Raw genomic sequence first — 22,224 nt, forward strand, 5'->3', positions numbered from 1 at the left:
CTTTCCGTGTGCGAGTGAACATGTACGGCGCTTTAGAAGCCCAAATAGTTTAACAAAACAACGATATCTGGTGTTAAAACTAAAGCGTGTGGGTAAACCTGCTTCATTTCGACGTTGTTGGGACACGAAACTGAATCGACGATATCCATGGACAGTCGGAAACGTCAACACGCCTCAGCCGGAGATGGAGAGCCGTTAGACGGCTTCCAGACGCCGGTGAAGCGGGTGTCCTCCTCCGTCTCCGTCCCGCAGGACGCAGCCTTCATGGGCTGGGGAGTGGACGATGTGTGCGCCTACCTGCACCGCCAAGGGCTGCAGGAGTGGGAGAGCAAGTTCAGAGGTGTGTGTGTGTGTGTGTGTGTGTGTGTGTGTGTGTGTGTGTGTGTGTGTGTGTGTGTGTGTGTGTGTGTGTGTGTGTGTGTGTGTGTGTGTGTGTGTGTGTGTGTGTGTGCGTGTGCGTGTGTGCTCTGTCTCAGACTGTCTGGTATCTGTTATGCCAATGGTTCTCAAACTTCTACATTTCAAGGTCTCCCCTTAACTCTGACAGTATACAAATGGAACCAAATGGATACTGTCAGAGTTATATACTTGTAGGGGTCAATTTAAACCCTCCTAAAGGAACCCATAGAGTCCCTGAAATCCACTTTGAGAACCACTGTGTTATGCTTTAGTTACTAGGTTAACGTTAGACTTGACGTTTCAGTTAAGTTGCTGTTGCATACGGTACTTTCATTTTAGCACTAGTAGCCTAACTGACTCGTTGGCGGCAGGCAGTGGTGTAGCCTTGCTTCTGGGACCAAGACTGACAGTTTGTCGTTAATCAATTAAGCCAGTAGTTTTCCAAAAAAAAATGCGTCAAGGACCCCCAAATTGACACACATTAGCCCAGGGACCCCCATTTGAAAAGATATGCCAGGGACCCCCAATAAGAGACGATTTTTACGGCTCTAGCAGTGATTCTCAACCATTTTAATTTCAAGGACCCCCAATTTGACATGCATTAGGCTACAGACCCCCATTTAATGGCATTTCTATCTCTGGGACTCCAATTTATATTATAAAATCAATGTTAATTTAACTCGCAGAGTTACAGACCCATAAGGGTCCATTTGGTTCCTATATATCATTTAGCTGGGGACCCCCTGGAACTCCCTCAAAGACCACTGGTGTTCCCCTGACCACTGGTTGAAAACCACTGGATTAATCGACAATTTTGTGTTATACACAGTGGTAGAAAAAGTACTACGTATCAATACTGCAATGTAGAAGATACTCTGTTACAAGTAGAAAGTCCAGAATTCAAAATGTACTTTGAGTAAAAGTACTAAAGTATTGGCATCAAAATATATTTATAAAGTACCAAAAGTAATATACCCATTGTGCAAAATGTTCCATTTCACACGTTTTGAAATGTATACAATGTATATACATCTTTTAGAAAACAGCTGATCTACATGCTCACAACTTGTGAGCTTGTAGATCGGCTATTTTCAAATGGCCAAAGTTTATATAGGGCTGAAGTGGTAAATGCATGTTTTGTAATAACAATCCAAATCTACAAAGTAACTAGTAATAAAAGTTTTCCAATAATTGTAGTGGAGTTAAATTCTACTTTAATTTGAGCACTACTAGCCTGCTCACTCGTTTGTCTTTAATCGATTAATCGATCATTTTGATAATATTAAATGTCCGTTTTTTTTCAATAAACTTAATGTATTTTAGATGGTGCTGGTAACTGATGTAGTGTGGTTTGAGGTGATCTTGTGTTATTATGTCCTTGTTGATATGTTTTTGTTCTTTGTTGTTTGTGTTGCGCTTGAGGCAGTGGCGTTTGGTGGATTCTAACGTTGACCGGGCCAGAACCGGGGCAGGGGGGGCAAACCGGTTTGACGGCTAAACTGGTTTCCTAATGGCCACTCATTAACAATTCGGCCGAATGCAAATGAGCCCGATTTGAAAACAAAGGCGACTTTCTGTGGTCGGCTACAACAGAATAGGGTGAGGGTCTGCTAATGTTGATTTTTAGTTTTTTTCCCCTGGCGGATCTTGCCCCTACACAGGGGCAAGCTGGGTCTACAGACCGGGCCATGGCCTCGTTGGCCCCAATGACGATACGCGCCTGGCTTGAGGACCCTCTTGAAAACGAGATGCTGCATCTTAAGGGGCTTATTCCCCCCCAAAAAAACAGCATTTCAAAATACAAATACAAAACTCTGTCCTCTTGGTCCAAGGTTGCTGGTTTTGTATAACGTTAGTGATGTCTGGAGGAGTAGTTATACTCTAATTTTGCCACACATACAAAAAGAAGTTGTCATGGTGGAGCATGTGCTGTAATATTTTATTCATTGAAGGAATGTTTCATTCTGCAAGAGCAAGCAGAGATAGTTGAGCCATAGTAACATGAACATTGCTTTGACGTGATTGGCTGTCACATGGGCAATCACATTTCACTTGGAGTGCCCTGTGTAGTACTTATGACAACACCAAACTAGAGCCATATGAAATCCGTGTTAACGGAATCGCGGACGGAATCGCGGAAATGACCAATAAAAATGGAATTGGAATAAAACACGGAATATTGCAGAATTTGAAAAAAAAAAAAAAATCGCGGTAAAATATTTGTTTTTACCGCGAATTTTTACAAATCCACGGGACACCACCATTTTGCATGGCCACATCCTACTTTATAAACAGTAAAATCCACGTAGAAATAGTCTTAGAAAGACGATAGAAACAATAATACATGCGCGACGCCATTTTGCGCATGCTCAGACCGAAGTCACCGAATTATTTTGGGAACATTTTTGCGTATAACACAACAAGGGCCATGTATGGACTGTTATATCTTGAACATTTATTCATTTCCACTTACCAGACACTTTTTTTTATGGTAAAAATGAGCATAAAAAGCAAAATACAGAAATCAGAAATATTAAAATGGAAAAAACAGAATTTGGGAAAAAATAAAACGGAATTGGGAAAAAAATAAAACGGATTTCATATGGCTCTACACCAAACCTGACTGATGCGTACATTAGAGTCTAATGTAGACCGTTGGCTACGAATTTACCTCACTATACAGTTATAGTCGATTCACTAGTCAACACACTGCCGGCCCAGTGTTACAGCGAGGCTCATATTGAGCGTTTTTATAAAGAATAAGGGAATTAAGCATGAGGAAGTAACCAGAGAGGAAGTGTTGCATAAGCTAAAAACCCTCAATCCTTCATAAGCAACAGGTCACGATAATATCCCAGACAGAATTTTACGAGGTGCAGCAGAAATCATCACTTCCTGCATAACTTGCATAATAAACCTGTCCATCAACCAAGGTCACTTCCCACAGATCTTTTTATTGGCGGTAACGGTAACCCCATTGTACAAAAAGCAGTGTTTCCCCTATATGCATTAAGCAGTGGGGGGCTTATTTTTTCTTTTTTTTTTACAGAAAAAATTATATCAATGCTCAAATGCATTGATATAAGGCTCAAATGCTCTCAGTCAGGATGCCATGTGCCATCACTAGTTGTTGATGTGTGACTGACTGTTTGTATACTTTTGTCTAATAAAAATATATTTTCCTAAATCTGGAGACAATTCATATGTAAACAATACAAATTATTACTGAGCATAAATATGCATTTTGAGAACCCAAAATCTTTCGGTGCGCACGCACAACTTTTGTGCACGTGCGCACAACTTTTGTGCACGTGCGCACAACCTTTTTGCGCATGTGGCGCATTCCTCCCCCACACCCCACACACATCTGGCTAGGGGAAACACTGAAAAGAGAAGCAAATTACCACCAGGTAACTACCGCCCTGTTTCCATCTTATGCACACTATCAAAGGTAGTCGAAATACTCCTATATGAACAGATATAAAATTACACAACATCACACAAGTTACTGTATGAATTTCAATCCGGTTTCAGGAAATCACATAAGGTCAAAAGGGTTGCATACTGAATAACAGTTAATCTGGAGAGAGCATGGCACTGAAAGTTATCCTGAAGGTAAACCAGAGGATAAAATGTCTCGCTAGAATATCGCTCTTCATAGACAGAAATGCTTTAATAATACTGGCAGGGGCATTGGTGCTATGCCATTTCGACTATGCATGCTCATCCTGGTGCTCGAACATCCCAATGATCCTCAAGAAAATACTCCAGACCTTGCAAAACAAATGAGTCAGATTGATCCTCAATCTATTCTACATCCTAGAACACATCTTCTACCGCCCCATTTCAATAGACTCAAGTGGATCAAAGTTGAGGAAAGAGTCACTTAAATAAAAATGTGTATGCTTCACAGGATCATAAACAATGCAGCACCTAAATATCTACATGAATACTTTCCAAAGGTTAGTGCAGTACATAGGTACTCAACCAGAAGCTCCACCAACTTGTGACACACACACACACACACACACACACACTCACTCACTCACTCACTCACTCACTCACTCACTCACTCACTCACTCACTCACTCACTCACTCACTCACTCACTCACTCACAGACACACACGACACATCAAGATCAATGGGACCACGATGGAAATAAGCTTTTAGCTTTCTTGTGATATCCTTTTGATGTTTTCCTGTGTACATTGCTTTGTTCTGTGCATCAATCTGTGTCAATCAATCAGTCAGTCTCCACTACACCACTGGCAGTGGTAGGTACCTAGAAAGCCAGTTGTGCTACTTGCCAGTTGTGCACGGACACTGAGTAATATCAAAATTACCTTTTGTATTTCTCTGTCTGCCCAAACAGAGGAAAGAATCAATGGCGTGGCGCTTCGATACCTCTCAGAAGAGCACCTGGAGAAAATGAGCATAGGGTAAGTATGTGTCCCCGTATAGTTTGTTTGTTTTATGTCATTTTTCTTCATATTGAATGTGGTCGATAATATAGCTGGTTACTATGACTGTCAGATGCCAACAGTATGAGCTCTGAATCTGATGGCAATCTTAATTTCTCTCTCTGTCTCTCCCTCTCTCTATAGTCCCATTGGCGTGCGTCTACACATCCATCACTGTCTCAGGAAGCTCTGGCAGATAACCGCAGAGCCTAACAAGGTAATACGTTATGTGTGTCTTCTCAAAACTCTGAATTAGAAACAAAGACAACTTTAAACATGCTGTATTTTTAACGATTTTATTACCTTTTCAAGTAGTCACAGAATATTTTATCTCCAGTATGATCGGTCCCCTGATGGTTGCTAATCACGGAGGGTTTCACTGTGCTTCCGCCCAAAAAAAGAAAAGAAAAAACGCAACCTCCCGTTCGCTTGTTATACACCATTGAAAATAGCATGTCTCGCCAAAAATACATCACAGCAACACAGGAGCCGAGATACAGAATATTTACCAAATACTTTAACCAGGAAGTGAATGGAGCAATACATCTTTGGATCACGTTATCTCCTGGTTCTGATGTCAAAAAAGTTTTAAAAAAAAGTTTGTAATAAATATATCTAAAAGGAATACTGTACTCATCTTGTTTAGAGTCTTAACTTGTTTCTCTTGTTCTCTGTCAGGTTTTTAATGACCCCATCCACGGGCACATTGAGTTGCACCCCGTTCTCATCAGCATCATTGACACACCCCAGTTCCAAAGACTTCGCAACATCAAACAGCTGGGAGCGACCTACTTGGTGTTCCCCGGAGCTTCCCACAACCGCTTTGAGCACTGCATAGGGTAGGGCACTGCTTCTCAAAGTGGGGTCCGGGGACCCCCAGGGATCCTTGGGGGTAGCCTGGGACCAGACGAATATGCCAGTGCAAAAAAAAATTGCACTCTGGATTTGGGTCTGGCACTGCTCCATTTCCTGCTCCAGAAGTCCAATTTTTTGGGTGACCAATCAGGGCCCATTATTCAAATATGGGAGACTGTGATTGGTAGTTGGTTATAGGTCTAACCAATTGCGTCCAGAGCCATTGTTTTGCGTCCCAGGGGGTCTCCAGCAAAATGTGATAATATAGCATCACAACAATGTTAACCTTTTATACTTTAGCTATTCAAAAATAGCAGGTCTACATGCTCATGAGCTTGTAGATTGGGGTAGGGTATGACAGTATGTATTTCATATAGGTATCTATTGAGTGGGGTTAATCATGTACCACAATAATGCCACTGCTGTGTACTGGAAAAATATCAGGCTTAAATTGTATCCATACAGCTTTACCAGTTTCAAAATATTTAGGGTGTTTACATGAGGGAGAATCTTTATTTTGAGAGAGGCCAGGCTTGTTAAATTTTTTAGTAAAAATATATACATGTCCAGGATCCAATAAAGCTGTTTATCGGTCAGTCGCTGATATTGTGTTTGTGTGTGGCTGTTGCATTTAAAGTTTACCGTTATATCCGGAATGCAGAGGTTGTAAAACCATTCATTGTTATTCACAGATCAAATTTAAAATGCAAATTAGGGAAAAAGTGACGTGAAAAAAAGACAAGGCATATAATCATTCAGTCCCCTTATTGATGTGAGATGTTGTCTTGTTAATGTGCTGTTGCAGGGTGGGGCACCTTGCAGGACGGCTGGTACAGTCTTTAGATGAGAGGCAGCCGGAGCTGCTCATCTCCCTGAGAGACATCCTTTGTGTACAGATTGCTGGACTCTGCCATGACCTGGGTAAGACCACACTGCAACTGCCATCCTCACACACAGAGGCTCATAAGGCGTTAATACCAGGGGTTTTCAACATGGGGCCCCTAGGGTACACATGGGCAACATACGGCCCGGGGGCCGGACCCAGCCCTTTGACCATCTCAATCCGGCCCGCCAAGTCCTCAAAGAAAAACAAAAATGACCCCCCCCCCCCCCCCCAAATAATGAACATTCTAAAAGGCTGCCGTATGTTAACCCATTAAATTAAGGCCTGAGGTTCCGATTCTACAAAAGCAAAGATTTGAGTTAAAAAAGTTTGCTTTAAAAACATATTCAACATATTCAAAGATTTGCAAAATCTTTCTCGATTTTTCAAAAATAGCAGATCTACAAGTTCATAGCGAAAGAAATCTTATAATGACACACAGACACGTTCCTGGTCTTAAAGGGTTAATGGTTTTGAGAAAAGATTAACTCGACTCCAATTAATAGTTATTCATTTTTACCATTTTGAGTACTATACCTGCATTCCTCCATCCTTATGTGCTCAAATATTTTATGTTTATAATGTAACAGTGAAACAGTCAGCCTTGATTCCATATTTATATATGGATAATACATACATAATGCAATGTGTTTTATCAGTGACCTGTGGAGTGGTGCATATCGGATAATATCAGATACTGTATACATTTATAGGCTCATTTAAAAGTTGATACGGCATTGACGTGGATTGTTTTATGCAAGTCATCTTTTTATTGTAAGGCCATAGTACACCAGAGTGATATAGTACAGTACAGCTGTACAAAAATAAAATTGTTTTAACTGAACAATTTTCAGTAACAACATTTTGTAACTGAAAATTATTGTGGTGAAAGCGAGTACCTTATTGTAAAGTAGTCTGGCATGTCTACCAAATTCATGCAGTTTTAACATAATTCAGCACTATGTGTTTCAAGTTTCAATTCAATTGTACAATGTGTGGCCATTCACTCACTTTATCAAAGTCAGTATGGCCCCCTGGAAATAAATCTTGCCCACCCCTGCCCTAGGGGGTCCTCAGAGTTGCTATAGGGGGGCTGCCAAATCTTTTTCTGTGTGATATTGAACTTATTTATTTACATTAACCACTTGTACCCTAGAATCCCTACTCTAAGGGCGACATTATCCAAAAATAGCTGATCTACAAGCACACAACGCCTTGCACTGCGAGGCGTTGTGTGCTTGTAGATCTGCTATTTTCGGCAACGTGTTTTGGTGTAGAGGGAAAAAAGAGCAGACCAATACAGAGCCAATGGTCATGTTTACCAAGTATTAAGGGGTTTAAAAGTCTGAAATTACACATTAATGTGAATCCAACATATTAATAGAAAAGATAAGTCAACAAACAAAAAAAGCTATAGTGCTGTCAAACAAGTCTGAAGCTATCTATGAAATCTTTGAAAAAGTTTAATCTGCAACACAATTTGTACAATATGTATTGGGAGTCCCTGCTTTATCTCTTTCTCAGCTAAGTGGTCCTTCGCCTAAAAAACCTTTAAAGTGTTAACCACTTAAATCCTATTTACTTCATTGGCCAGGGTCCCCAGGATATCCATACTAAGTCCCCTCCTTTTTCCCTCCACACCTCTTCGCCGAAAATAGGTGTTCTACCTGTAGGTCTTCTACCCCGATCTACAGCCGAGCTTGTAGATCGGCTGTTTTCGACAGATGCTCCTGTGACATGCCCAGAATGTGGGACAGCCATGTGGTTTATTGAAGAGTGTGGTTGAAGTGCAAAATCAACTTTACCAAAAAAAATGAAATCAACTTAAGTCAACATTCCTCTTGCAATTAGATTAAAAACTCTCCTTATTCTTCCGTATCCAGGACATGGTCCTTTCAGCCACATGTTTGATGGGATGTTCATCCCCAAGGTGCGACCAGGATATAATTGGAAGGTAAGAAATTATCCCAGTACCGACTCATTTTATTTTCATGTGTTTACCCGTTTTGTTTTCAATACAGTCAAAGAAAGAAAATGAAGCATCGTGATAGTTAAGACAGGCATGAGAGGCAAACTGGCCCCACGCTTAATCAACCAAGCCTACTTGGTTTTAATTCAAGATTACTAAAGAAAGAAGACAGTTTATTTTTTTTTACAAAATATGCGACAACTCAATAGGAGGCTTCAATGTTCGCATTAACTTTACTGCCCATCTTCATGAAAACGGACCATGCAGTCATTACAAATGACACAAATACATTTTCCATTCAACATGCCGGAAAGCAAAAACAAAAATGTTCCCATTCTGCTATCTTCTATATTGTCGTCTCTATCCCAAACTCATTCCAATATACTATAATTTCATCTCTCGTTAGCATAGGGGCATGTAGACGGGTACAAACAGCCTAGTAGGCATCGCAGCTGCAGCAATTAACATTTTATGATGTGCGTGTCAGGATAATTACATTTTATGATGTGCGTGTCAGATTTAGGTGCGACCGAAACCATGGGTGTGCCAGTGCGCAAGCATAGACAGTAGTCAACAAGTATTGTCAACAGCTTGATATGATATCGTCTGGGCAATCGTTAATCGATCGTTAATCGTTTAGGCAGACGCTGACGCTCACTCCTACATGCTCAGCATTTCTCGCAGCCACTACTGCCAATTCCCTCCACCTCCCCAGCCTCCTCCTGTAGTACAGGTGTAAAAGAGTGGGTGAAATTCTATGTTAGTGCAAGCTCTGCCTTAACATTGCTCTCAACGATACAGTACTGGTACAGTAAGGGTGATTTGTACTTAGTTGCACAAATCAGGCATTATGCTTGACTCTTGAGGTGTGAATAGAGAAGAAAGGAACACAGAACAAAAATAACAGGAATGCACAGTGAAATCAAATCAAACGAGGCATTGGCAATGGATGCCGTAGATGTCAGTATGAAAGGCAGAAATGTTTCTTGTGCATGTGGAAAACATATCCAGCATATAAAAAAACATCACATCACAGTATCACTTTGATTAAAGTGTCATGATTAAAGAAATAAAAAAGCAGAGCATTAATATATCCTTAGGTTATATATGTCTATTATCATGTCATGTAATAACTATATCTGTAGGCTCTGCTGAGGTTCGGAGTCAAGTCTGTGTCATGCTGGCTGCAACCCAATGCAAATCGTAAGGGCTTTCCCTTGCATTCAAACAAACACCTTAGAATAGGCAAGGCAAGTTTATTTGTACAATGTTTCAAACACAAAGGCAATTCAAGGTGCTTTAGAATAGATAATGCATGAAATGCATTTATAACCGTAACAATGTAATCAAATAATAGTAGTAGTAAAGCGGTATTTGGTAAGCTGGAATTTAGAAAGTAGGATGCAGACAAAATTAATCTCACACAGGTTATGTGTGAGATGCATGGGCACCAGAACCATTATGTCAGGGTGGGACAAGTATGTTCATAAACCATATTGATTGATGGAATACTTTATTCAAAAATGTAAACAGCACAGAGGTACAGTAAAATACTTAGGCTAAAAGGATAACGCTTATGCTAAAAGGACTTGGGCTAAAGTCCTCTGGACTTTTTTCCATTGTGGTCCTATTTATTCAATATATCAACAGAGCATAGAACAAATTCAATTCCTGAACATTTTTCAATTCGGTAAATGGCAACTATGTTACTTTTGCGCAATCTTTTATACTTTCACATTTAATTTTCCTCTGATGCAAAGTAGCACTTGCATCTCATCATGTATTGTACATGATTAGATGTTATTTCACTTTCCCCACACTTTTCCTCTCACCTTACTGGTCATAAACATTATCTACTACAAAAAGAAACTAAAATGATAGAGGTTGTTACTGTAGTTTAACCCAAGAGCAGGGCCTTTTTTAGTTCCAGGAACTATTGACCCTGGAACCAAACTGGAGCTAGGTTCCTGTGGTCAAAAAGGAGGAAAGCACCAGGGAAGGTTCAAGAACCGTCCTGGGGGCGAAGTTCCTGTGGGCAGAAACACCCTATTCTGCTCTGTTCTTAGCTCTGGTCCAGTTACGGCTCTGTGCTGCACCAACCTATTATTAGTGAGGCACACTAACTAACTGGACCGGAGTTGTTCTGTTCTATAAGAATCTGAGGGCAGTTGTCTGTCTACCAACTAAAACGAACATTTTGTGTACTGTAATGAATACAATTATAGCTTGTTTTTAGCCACATTTCTGTATGATTGTGGAGTAAAGGTGTTAAAGTATCCATACAGGTATGTTTTCAGAATGATGTTGGTCAGTGAAATCAGTCCTAAATCAACAAAAAACGAAATTAATGTTATTTTCCAGGGCTCATCACAGTTGCAACCATAGGCATTTTGTAATCCCAGATCGTACATCATAACTTCCAACGGGCAATAGACGTGGTATACACTGAAATGTGCTAAATTAACTCTTGAGGTTGAGAGTGTAAAAATGTACGTATAAGATTGGCACGTGTCTGGCCTGTCACACATCATTGATCAGAATCAGTGACAGGTACACATTATGACACTCTTAAAATAGTAATTTATCATTTAATCCCCAGTCCCTTAGGGTCTACTCTCTTACCATTTAAACTTGGGTTTCAACACTGTGGACAAAACAAACTAAGATACGATTAAAAGCAATCATAAAAAAGCAGTGCATGGAAAAATAAGTGTAAAACAGAATAAAAATGAATGTGTGCGTGTGTGCGCATATTTTGATTTATATTTTGGAAAAGAGTAAGTTGTGTAATTATTTTATAGTCTATCAAATAAGCCAATAGCCAATTGTGTAGCAGTAGCTCATCTAGATTTCGATTAAAGCACATGCCAAGGTGTTGTTGTTGTACTCTGTTAAACTATGTAGCGGTTGGTTTCAGCTGAACAGTGCAGATGGACTAGGCTAGCAACAATAATGTTCTGATAAGGCTGAGTGATAAGAAACGTTAGCCACAGTAATTATGTCCATAGGTCTGCTCTGCCATTATGACAAATGTGAAGGCGATAAAACCTTAATTTGTCTTTGTATCTTAAGCTGTTCAAATAGACATTAGATAAGCTTAATCCAACACCACCACTGGGGAGAGAGATGGGGGGGGGGGGGGGGGGTGACACGCAGCAAAGGTCGTCTGGTACGTGAGTCAAACCCGCGACACACTGTCAGGCTGGCATTGCAGCCTAGGGTGCCTGGACCGCCACGCTACGGCCAGGCCAATACTTAGTAAACTTGACCTTTGGCTCTGTACTTGGTTTGCTCCCTTTTTTTTTTGCTCCTACACCAAACCACTTTGCTGAAATTAGCCCTGAAATTAGCCTTGTAAATCTGCCATTTTCCGCTAATGTTCCCCTCAGAATAGGGAGAATAGGGTTCCAGTCCTTAATGTAAAAAAAAAAGATTTGGCGGCCCCCCTGTAGTAACTCTCAGGACTCCCTGTTCTATATTATGCATGCGTCCAACATGCATATTTTTGGTGTTGACAATCATCCCTGCCAATGTTACATTTATTTTTTCGTAGAAAAACAAGCTCCGGACCGCGATGCACCCCTTTCCCCGTTATATTCATGTTTCTTCTGTCATACGTGTGTGTGTGTGTGTCTTGTCTTACAGCATGAGACTGCGTCCCTGGCCATGTTTGACTACCTGGTGAGTGACAATGGCCTGGAGTCGGTGATGGAACATCATGGCCTGGTGTTGCCGGACGACCTCATCTTCATCAAGGAGCAAATTGCCGGACCCCTCGACACCTCTGCCTCTCTCAGACAGGGGGCGCCGGTCAGTCATACAGTATAACTATACCCTGCCACAGATACAATGCATGGAATTTGGAATCCAGAGAGTCCAACGTGTCTTTCTCTTTGCTGACACTTGGCTTTCTCTAAAGCAGTGGTTCGCAAACGTTTTCGTGCCAAGGACCTCCAAAATGATATATATATATATTTGGCGGCTGCAAACCCCATCTGAAAATGTTTTGTGCCAGGGACGCCTACATTTAAAAAAAAAATTGGTTTAATCCCTACACAGAATGTGAGCCTTGACACTTGAGAAAATGTTGAACAATGTGAAATTCTCTTTATTGTGACTCTTAACAGCACTTTATTTTGTAACACACTGAGATGTGACAGTCTGTGTCTGATGTGCTAGTTGTGCCGTTGTTCTCCACAGTGGCCTTACAAAGGTCGTCCAAAAGAGAAGTCTTTCCTGTACGAGATCGTGGCCAACAAACGGAACGGCATCGATGTGGACAAGTGGGACTACTTTGCCAGGTAGGATTCTTTTTGTCCTCTTTGTCCACCATTGTTGTGGTGGATGGATGAACGGCGACGTCGAGACGATATTCTTTCGATTAGTATTATGACTTGATTTATGTGACTTATTTATTTATTTATTCTATTGTCCTTGTCTGTTCTCAGGGACTGTTACCACCTTGGCATCCAAAATAACTTTGACTATCGCCGCTTCCTCAAGTTTGCCCGGGTGTGCGAGGAGAACGGAAAGAAGCACATCTGCACTAGAGACAAGGTCCGGACCATGCAGCACTTTCACTTCTGATTCATAAAAATAACCCATTCTGTCGGTTGGCTAACAAAACTGTATTTATGAAACGGATAGTTATTCTGGTCCTTGTGTCCAATTTTGTTGTAAATGTTGATACATTTGACCCAAAAAGAAAATCTTCTAACATTTTAGTTGCGAAATAAGCTATGCAGTTGTTCAGTATTGATTTATTTCACATTTACAAATGGCATGTTAACAATATTCACAGTTCGGGACCTTCCATGCGTTTGCATTGCAACTTCCTTGTTTGTGCAGGCAGCGGTGGCCTTCGTTCTTGTAGAAATTATTCTTGTAGTGAAATTTTGTATTAAAAACTGTTTCCCCTGGTCAGGCCTGATGGAGGGGAAAGGAACTGGTTGGAATAACGTGTTCCTTCCAACCGGGGAAACTCCCCCCTGTCAGGTGATAGGAAGCGGCCTGCTCACTCCTCATGCATTTAAGGAAGCATGAGCTCAGTTCGGGGCTCTCCCTAAGCTGGCACAGGGAGAGTAGCGCCCAGGATTACATGCTTAGGCAATTGGCACTGGGTGAAAAAATGGGTTACAAAATTGTGGTATAAAAATATAGTAAAACTGATTCATTGTGATATGTCTATGATTTTCACATTGCCATATTTGCAAAGTTTATATAAAAGCAGGGCTGTGATCTTAGGACAGCCAAGGTGCATTGTTGGGCTTGAACCGGAGTGGCTTAGCTGTTCTAATCTAAAGTCACTTTAAAGCATGGCCTCTTGGGGCTTATAACTTGAATGAATTCTTTTCAACAGGAGGTAGGCAATCTGTACGACCTGTTCCACACCAGAAACTGCCTCCACAGAAGAGCGTACCAGCACAAAGTGGGAAACATCATCGAGACCATGTAAGTACTCCCTGCACGCAAAGCTTGTTGTAGTTTTTTGCTCATCTACTTTCGTTTGTTTTATTTAACAGCTTAAACCCTTGACCGGATTCCCAAGGGCTCTACACTAAATATCTTCGCCGAAAATAGCCGATCTACCAGCTCACAACGCATCACGTTGCAACGAGTTGTTGGCTTGTAGATGTGCTATTCTCGGTCAAATGATCTCCCCAGAATACAGATGCTAGGGTTCCAAGTGTTTAACTATAATAACTTTGCCTGCACACTGGCACCTTGATAACACCATTGGTTTAGTCTGGTACAGTATGTTTTGTCGCCATCGGCGAGTGATTCACGTGTTGTGCAATCCACAGGGGAAAAAAAGAAAATAGATAATAGACAATGAGCTTTTCTGGTGTGGTTGTGCAGGATTACAGAGGCCTTCATAAAAGCAGACCCACACATCCAGATACAAGGCTCAGGGAAGAGGATGTTTACGCTCTCCACAGCCATCGACGACATGGAGGCCTACACCAAGCTGACGGGTGAGTAGAGGCCATCTGTACTGTGAGGCTCATGTTTGTAGAACACCATGAAATACAACACATTGATTGCCATGAAAAACCTGCCTCGTCTGTGCCACTTGTGGTAAATGTCAAATCACATGCCACATCTTTGCCTATACTTGTGCAATGAAATAATTGGTTTGTTATTCAGTTCAAGTGCATCACCTGATTTAATTTACTGTAATGTTTCTAAGCCTAACCCTGACAGCCAAAGCTGTCAACGGATAAAGGTGTTCCAACACATTCATAATTTCAATACAAACCAACACACGCACACACGCACGCAGGCAGGCAGGCAGGCAGACAATGGAATAAGTGGGTTGTTATTTAGTCTAGAGCTAGACTGATATACCGGTCTGGCTGATATACAGTATGAGCCATTATTTGACTTTTTCCGGTATCTGTAATTATGCAGCCAATGTGTGCAGATCTATAACCACTTTTAACCTGGCGCCCCTATGTTTGGCATGTCATCATAGGAGAACTTTTTCAGCTTTTTAGCTAGTAGATCGGCCATTTTTTAACATTTCTGAATAGGGCTTAAGTGCATAGATAAAACATTACGTGTTTATTTGTATTTGTTTGCTTGTAAGTTACAGTAAATGTTCTCCAAAAGAAAATGTAATCAAATTGATTATTAGAAACATTTTCATCACTTTGTAGCCAAATATTGGTCAAAACATCGGTCAACGGCGGTCTAGGACTCTCCAAAATCAGGATCGGCATCGGACCCAGAACTTTGGCCATCAGTCCGACTCTAGTCTGTGCCACAAGTTTGTGGTAAAACTCTAGTAGGTGTTTGCCACAACTTGCAGGATAGGTCAAACCGGTTCTGATAAATTATCATCTTTGCCTGTACTTAAGTTGTGCAATGGAATAAATGGTTTGTTATTCAGTCAAGTGCATCACCTGATTTAATTTACTGTAATGTTTCTAAGCTTAACCCTTTTTTTTTACAAAGCCAAAGCTGTCAACGGATAAGGGAGGTGTTCCAACATTAATAATTTCAACACACACACACACACACACACACACACACACACACACACACACACACACACACACACACACACACACACACACACACACACACACACACACACACACACTCTCCTCTCTCAATAAGAACCTGTTTTATATATTTGAAGGACCCATGGATTCAGCTCATAATTTGGATCATAAATAGTTTAAATATAACTATTTAAGTTATTTTCTTATTTAAGCCTTGGAATGTGCAAAGGAATGCACAAGAAACGTGTTTTTATGCTGTCTAAGTAGCGCGTAAGTGACCTTCACTTACCAGTATAAGTATGACCGGTAGAAAAAGACACACTGGAAGAACTTTTGAATGGAACAGATGAATAGAAACAATTCTAACCATTGTACAAAATATTTGACAGCTCTAGTTGATTTGCAGTTTTGCGTTACATAACTTAAGTCGGATCAACAGAGGTGATGATCTCTTGTTATCTTGGGCCTGACCTTTGTGCTCCTCTGTGCCTGGTGTGTCCATGTTGTAGATCACGTGTTCGAGCAGATCCTCTACTCGTCCTCTCCAGAGCTGGCCGAGGCCAGGGAAATACTGTTCAACATTGTTCGCAGACGTCTCTACAAGTGCCTGGGTCAAACCCAAGCTGAGAAACCCATCAAAGTCACTGAGGTGTGTGTGTGTGTGTGTGTGTGTGCGCGCTTTTTTGTTAACCTATATATTTAAGTATACCACTTATGTATACATTGTTAAACATATCGTGCTGTCGGGCAGAAACCTCTTATCTCCATATTTTAACCTTTTGTGTTTTTTTGCAAATGAATACCCTACTTGATCATAATACAGCGTCACACAAAAGTATCAAAAGTAGCAGAACGCATTTTAAGCTTGTAGATCTACTACTTTTGAATTTGAATCCTGAAAAGTAAGTTTTGGACATGAGCACACACACACACACACACACACACACACACACACACACACACACACACACACACACACACAGGGAGGGGGCGAGCACTTAATTTCCCCCCTTGTGGTCAGTCGCGATAATGTCCGTGTATACTCCATTAATCTCAGAGCTAGACCACACTACGTCTCCGGGGACCCCCAGGGGGTCCGGGGACCCCCAGGGTGTCCGCGATGTATACATTATTTACCACGTTAATAACAACAGTTCTGCATGTGGCCCCATGCGGTCTGTGTGTCGTTTCGGCTACCATGTATAGATCTCTTACCCTTCTCTCTTGCTCCATAAGGAGATGCGTCTGTGCTGGGCAGGGGAAGTGGCCAGAGTCAAGCCTCAGCATCCGTCTGGCTCTGGACACGTGGATGTTGAGCTGCAGCCAGAGGACCTGGTGGTCACTGTGAGTATCTAGTCCAGCAATCGGGGAATCCATCGTAAAAAAAAATGAGTTTTTTCTTTCTTTTGAATTTGACTGGGGGGACCGCCCAATAGAATGTTGATAACAGGGTTTTGGCCCGTTTGGTCCGTGGCGCCCTCAGCCCTACTCGTTTTGGTTATAAGCCCACTTGTTTCTATAATGGAAGAACAAGTTAAAATGTTACTAACTTTCCGTGGTGTTGTCGGCTCCGAGGACACCATTGTTGAATGAGTTTGGGTTTGTTTCCAGTGGGGCTAATCTCACAAGCCGCTGGACTGATCACCGCCAACGTCCTTGTGCTCACTGCCAGTAGGCCAAGGAAGTACCTTCACATTTCGGGTTGTGTTTCCACAAGTTACACATTTTATAATGGATGGAAGCCAATGGCCTTCAGATCAGGATGAAACCTTGACCAAATATGGAGTTATTCGTCATAGATGACTGTCGTCACAGACTGGCCACATGAAGCCTGAGATACACACCATTATTAGACCTTGTTTTGCCACCTACCCAGCTTTATTTGTCCTGGGCGAGGGGATTGATTAACACAGACGGGGATAACCCCTAGAGCAGTGGTTCTGAAACCTTTTCAAGTCAAGGACCCCTAAATTGATATATATATGGCATCGGACCCCCATCTGAAAAGGTTTTGTGCCAGGTACCCCGAGAAGTAAAAATACAAATTAAAAAAGATTCCAAACACTCAATAATTTTCAGAAATGTAAAAAAAATAGCGGATGTACATGCTTGCATGAAATGACGTGCAGTGAGCTTGTAGATATTTTTCGATAGCCAACGTATACATGGTGCTATAATAACTACTTTTGCTAGGGTCCCCCTGGTCGTCGCCCCCCCAAGAGCAAGGGTTCCCAAACTTTTACATTTCAGACCCCCATAACTCTTAGAGTGTGCAAATAGAACCAAATGGCTCCCCGTTTGTACACTATATATAAAAGACAATACAGGGGACAACACAAACAAACAAACAGAACAACAAAAAAAAACGTATAAAAAAGAATCACATCTAAAAACCATAGAGGCACCCTCTTCAATGTCTCCAGAAACAAGAAGAAGAGTACTTAATGCTGCTCTTCTTTGGCAAGTCATTATAATTTAATTGTTTGAGTCCTTCAACCTCATCATAAAAGTCAGATTCCTGAGGACAGCATCGATAGAGTGGGAACACCTCTGTCTACAAACAATTGGCTGGCACTTGTCCACACTGGAGCCTCATTCTGAGAGCATCATATGCAGTGGTGGAAAAAGTACTCGGATGTTTTACTTAAGTAAAAGTATCAATACTGCAATATAGAAATACTCTGTTACAAGTAAAAGTCCGGAATTCAAAATGTACTTGACTAAAAGTACAAAAGTATTGGCATCAAAATGTACTTAAAGTACCAAAAGTAAAAGTACTCATTGTGCAGAATGTCCCATTTCAAGTTTTCAAATGTATACAAATCTTTTGAAAATAGCAGATCTACAAGCTCACAATGCGTCGCATCACGCTATTTTCAAATGGCCGAATGTATAAAAGGGCTGAAGTGGTTAATGTATGTTTTGTACAAATAATTTAACCATAAAGCAAAATGCTGAACTGTGAACTATGAGCTACCTCACTGTGGAAAGAAGAACCCAAGCTGCTTTGTTGATTAAATGCTCTTTTCTCCTTGTGATTTAAGAAGGCTGGAGATGCCATGTGAAATATGTATTGGTCACTCAAATATTGCGAAGCTATTTTTTCCTGGTGCTCTTACTCGAGATGTTATTTTAAATATGCACTTAATGTTTAGCCTATTTAACTAGCCTTTTCTCTCACCGTTTCTTAGGTGATTAACTTCAACTATGGGATGCAAGAGAAGGACCCCATCAGTAACGTGCGCTTCTACTGCAAGGAGGACCCCACCAAACCCATCAAAATCCGCAAGAACCAGGTCACACTTCAACACAACATCAATTCAGTTCTTTGCAAAAAAGCTTTGCATTTAATGCCTTCTTAATAGAATTGATTGGGAGTTGTACCACTTGTGTTCCCCTTGTTATTGTTCTAATTGGTGCCTGTACCCCACTGTATCTATTATTTAAGGTGTCTAAGCTGCTCCCTGAGCACTTTGCAGAGCAGATCATCAGAGTCTACTATAAGAAGACTGATGAGCAGTGCCTGGAGGCTGCCAAGAAGCACTTTGTCCAGTGGTGTATGGACAACAACTTCTCCAAACCTCAGGTAATGCAGAGAACACTCTCTAATATCTGACCAATGGCACTTTCTCATATGAACACTGGAAAATGTCCGGGGAAACAGGTCGGGATATTGACCGGTGTTGGCCGTGTACACATGTAGCATGCAACAGCAGAATGTCCGTTTCAGATGCGTTCACACGCTAAGGTAAATACCTTATAATACCATTTATTGCACATTCAAGTCGCGCACTGAATGAATCGACTCTGAAAGTTGTCTCCATCTCCTCGCGAACTGTCTTTCTCCCTCCTACAGTTAGACGTGCTCATTTCTTGTCAGCTGCCATCAGCTCATTATTTTGTCTAATATCTGATTTGTTTACAGTATCAATATCAAAGTGCTTTGTGTCTTTCTCTCCCGAAAGCTCCGCCGCATACCGCAAAACTTTTGCTTTGAACTTTATCAAACTTGCTTCTCTAGTAGCCATGCTTGCTCTACTTTGTTGTTGTGTTGCGCTGCGCTGTGCACACTGTTCATATATAGAAGTATGGGGTCAGGGGCGGGTCACGGGGTATCAGAGTAAACACCACCCTCTTGGGACATAAAACCACCAGGAAAAAAAGACGCTTGTATTAGAAGACGGGCTTTTATATTAATTCCTATGTCCTTCAGTTCATGTTGAATTGTGTTCAACATTTAAACCATGTAATCAACACCACGTAATCCAGCCAACACATTACATGCCATAAACGGCTTTATTAATTGACCATGGTAATCTCCTTTCTGTGTTTCGTACATGCAGGACGGAGATGTAACCGCGCCCGAGCTCACCCCTCTGAAAAAGAGCTGGGCGAACAACGCGGAGAGCGAAGACGGTGAAGACGACCGCTGCAAATGGTCCAACGTGAACGGCCAGGGGAAGGCCAAAACCAAGCTGTTCAAGTGAGATAACCAGAGCAAAACGTCCCACTCACACTACCCCCTACCCACCACCCCATCCGCTATTGAAACTGTTGTCACTTTGATACGTCTATTTTTCTACCGGTAGAGGGAGTTGGTGAGCAGTGTGAGGAAAGAGAATCATGTGTGCTATTTTGGAGTGTGAATCGCTTTTTTTACTGAAAAAAAGATTTAGCTTTTTTTACTCTCTAAAACAAAACAAAAATATATTTGTCACCCTAATCAGAGAAGAGTCTTCTTTAAAATAAAACTGGTGAGGAATGCACAGGTACAACAATAGGGCCTGTACAAAAGAAAAGTGTCCAATTCCAAGGATTTTGCTGTCTAATTTTATTTATTTTTTATATAATTTTAAATGTATAGATTAGATATAGATTATTGCGGTGGCATTTAGTTTGTCCCCATTTTTTATGTTGTATCGTTGTTTTATGTTCTATTAGTACTGTACCAGTAGCCCACCTTTTATGTACCACATGTGTATCATTTTAGGGTCAAAATATCAAGAGAGTACAGGTTCTCTATCTCTTCTCTACATCATTCAAGACCACCTCTAAAATCTCTCCTTTTCTGTGGGAAGACAGTCTGAACTACTGGGTCATTTTAAGTCCTGTCAGTATATCAAGTTATCTTGTAGGCAAGTGAACCCTGTTACTGATATTTCTTAATTCATTATAGGTCAAAGTTACTCTGGACAATCTTAGCTGAACTTTTATTCTGGAAACGAATGTATATTTAATTCAGTGCGATGCATTTTTTTAAGGGCGCATATATATATGCACGCTTTTACATACATGCATACGTAATATTTTCAGGGTATTGTTTCATTCAGCTCGATGGCTGCAGCAGCTATAATGTCCATGCTCATTTTAAAAAGCTTTTATTACACAACTGTAAAGCTTTCTAAAAGTTGTGATATGGATTCATTCATATGCACACGTACCCCATGGTAAAGAGTGTCGGAGCATTTTACGCTTGGGCTGAGTATCTCGTTGTGATTTGTGGATTTATCAGTGTGGATTTGCTTTATAATGTTTGTTGTGGACAATTTACTTTGACATTATTACATTTAGTAGGTTTGTTGTGTTTCTGATTGTTGTGTGATGCTTTAATTTGTCCATGGTGTTCAGCCCAACTGGCCCATTGCTCTTTCTCTGGCTTTACCAGTTGTCATATACCTCTTTATCAAAATATATAGTACATGGTACAAGAGATGGGGTGCTGCTAATCTTGTGGGAGAAAAACATTTTCTTAATGCAAACTGCACATGATGTTTACCTTTTTATGAAAGAAGATGTTTGTTTGAGGAATTGTAAAGGAAAACCTGTTTGAGGTTATTGGGAACTCCGCTGGAGGTTATTCCTGTTAAAAGATTGAAAAGACATTGTGATTGTTGCCCACAAGTTTAGAAATAAAAGTTATCTTTCCCACTGTTGTGTCCTCCTGCAATTCATAATGTTAACCACTAGAGGGCGACATACACTCAAATCTTAATGCGGCCCGCAGCTTAATATCGGATTACTGATACATTATTGATTTCAGCTGTTACAATTCCAAACATGCAAACATGACCCGCTTTAATTACTTAAGTCTATATTAGTAGCTTAATGACTATTGTCTTTGCTATGTCCAATATATTTGTAAGTATTACTAAATGCATTTGAAATTAAATAAAAATGTTACTTTTCAGGATTCCAATTCAAAAATAGCAAAAATTGCAGATCTACAAGCTCAAAAGTGAGACGTGTTTTGAGCTTGTATAGATCGCCTATTTTTGCTACTTTTGTATGACAGAATGGCATTAATTTACAAAAAAAAAGAGATAAGAGGTGTCTGCCCGACAGTATGCAATGTGGCCCTCTGGAGCAAGTGTGGAAATATAGTGTCCCCCTCCATCATCAAAGTTGCCCACCCCTGACCTAGCCGGTTGAGTGTCTTAACGGAAGTACCGGAATTTGGCGGAAGTACCGCCCAAGGAAATGACGTTGACGCTTTACAAATCTGTTTACGTTCTCCGTGAATGAAACAAGTGTTGTGATTGGTCGAAAAAGATCGTTTCCAGGGGAAATACTTACGACGGAAGTCCCTCCCCTAAATACACTGCTCAAAGAAATGTAGGGAACACTTTGGTCCCTTAATTATTTTGAGTTTT

General features: G+C 40.9%; 1 protein-coding gene across 1 annotated transcript; it reads left to right on the forward strand.

The window, feature by feature from the left end:
• On the forward strand, positions 1 to 21,504 carry samhd1 (SAM domain and HD domain 1). Its single transcript, XM_084069469.1, has 16 exons — positions 1 to 340; positions 4,773 to 4,839; positions 5,005 to 5,077; positions 5,539 to 5,699; positions 6,521 to 6,636; positions 8,482 to 8,552; positions 12,213 to 12,377; positions 12,768 to 12,868; positions 13,016 to 13,124; positions 13,927 to 14,018; positions 14,427 to 14,542; positions 16,084 to 16,223; positions 16,811 to 16,918; positions 18,766 to 18,870; positions 19,023 to 19,160; positions 19,918 to 21,504. The coding sequence occupies exons 1-16, from the start codon at positions 148 to 150 to the stop codon at positions 20,059 to 20,061; spliced, it is 1,899 nt and encodes a 632-aa protein (XP_083925595.1). The 5' UTR covers positions 1 to 147; the 3' UTR covers positions 20,062 to 21,504.
• The last annotated feature ends 720 nt before the right edge of the window (positions 21,505 to 22,224 follow it).

Source organism: Gymnoscopelus microlampas, assembly GCF_963454915.1.
Source record: "Gymnoscopelus microlampas genome assembly, chromosome: 10".
Taxonomy (NCBI): Eukaryota; Metazoa; Chordata; class Actinopteri; order Myctophiformes; family Myctophidae; genus Gymnoscopelus; species Gymnoscopelus microlampas.

Bases quoted from the DNA above. Each gene is read 5' to 3' on its own strand.
- samhd1 (XM_084069469.1), top strand. From the start codon at position 148: ATGGACAGTCGGAAACGTCAACACGCCTCAGCCGGAGATGGAGAGCCG. The intron at 341-4,772 runs GTGTGTGTGTGT...CTGCCCAAACAG, and splicing joins GTGGGAGAGCAAGTTCAGAG to AGGAAAGAATCAATGGCGTG. The intron at 6,637-8,481 runs GTAAGACCACAC...TTCCGTATCCAG, and splicing joins TGGACTCTGCCATGACCTGG to GACATGGTCCTTTCAGCCAC.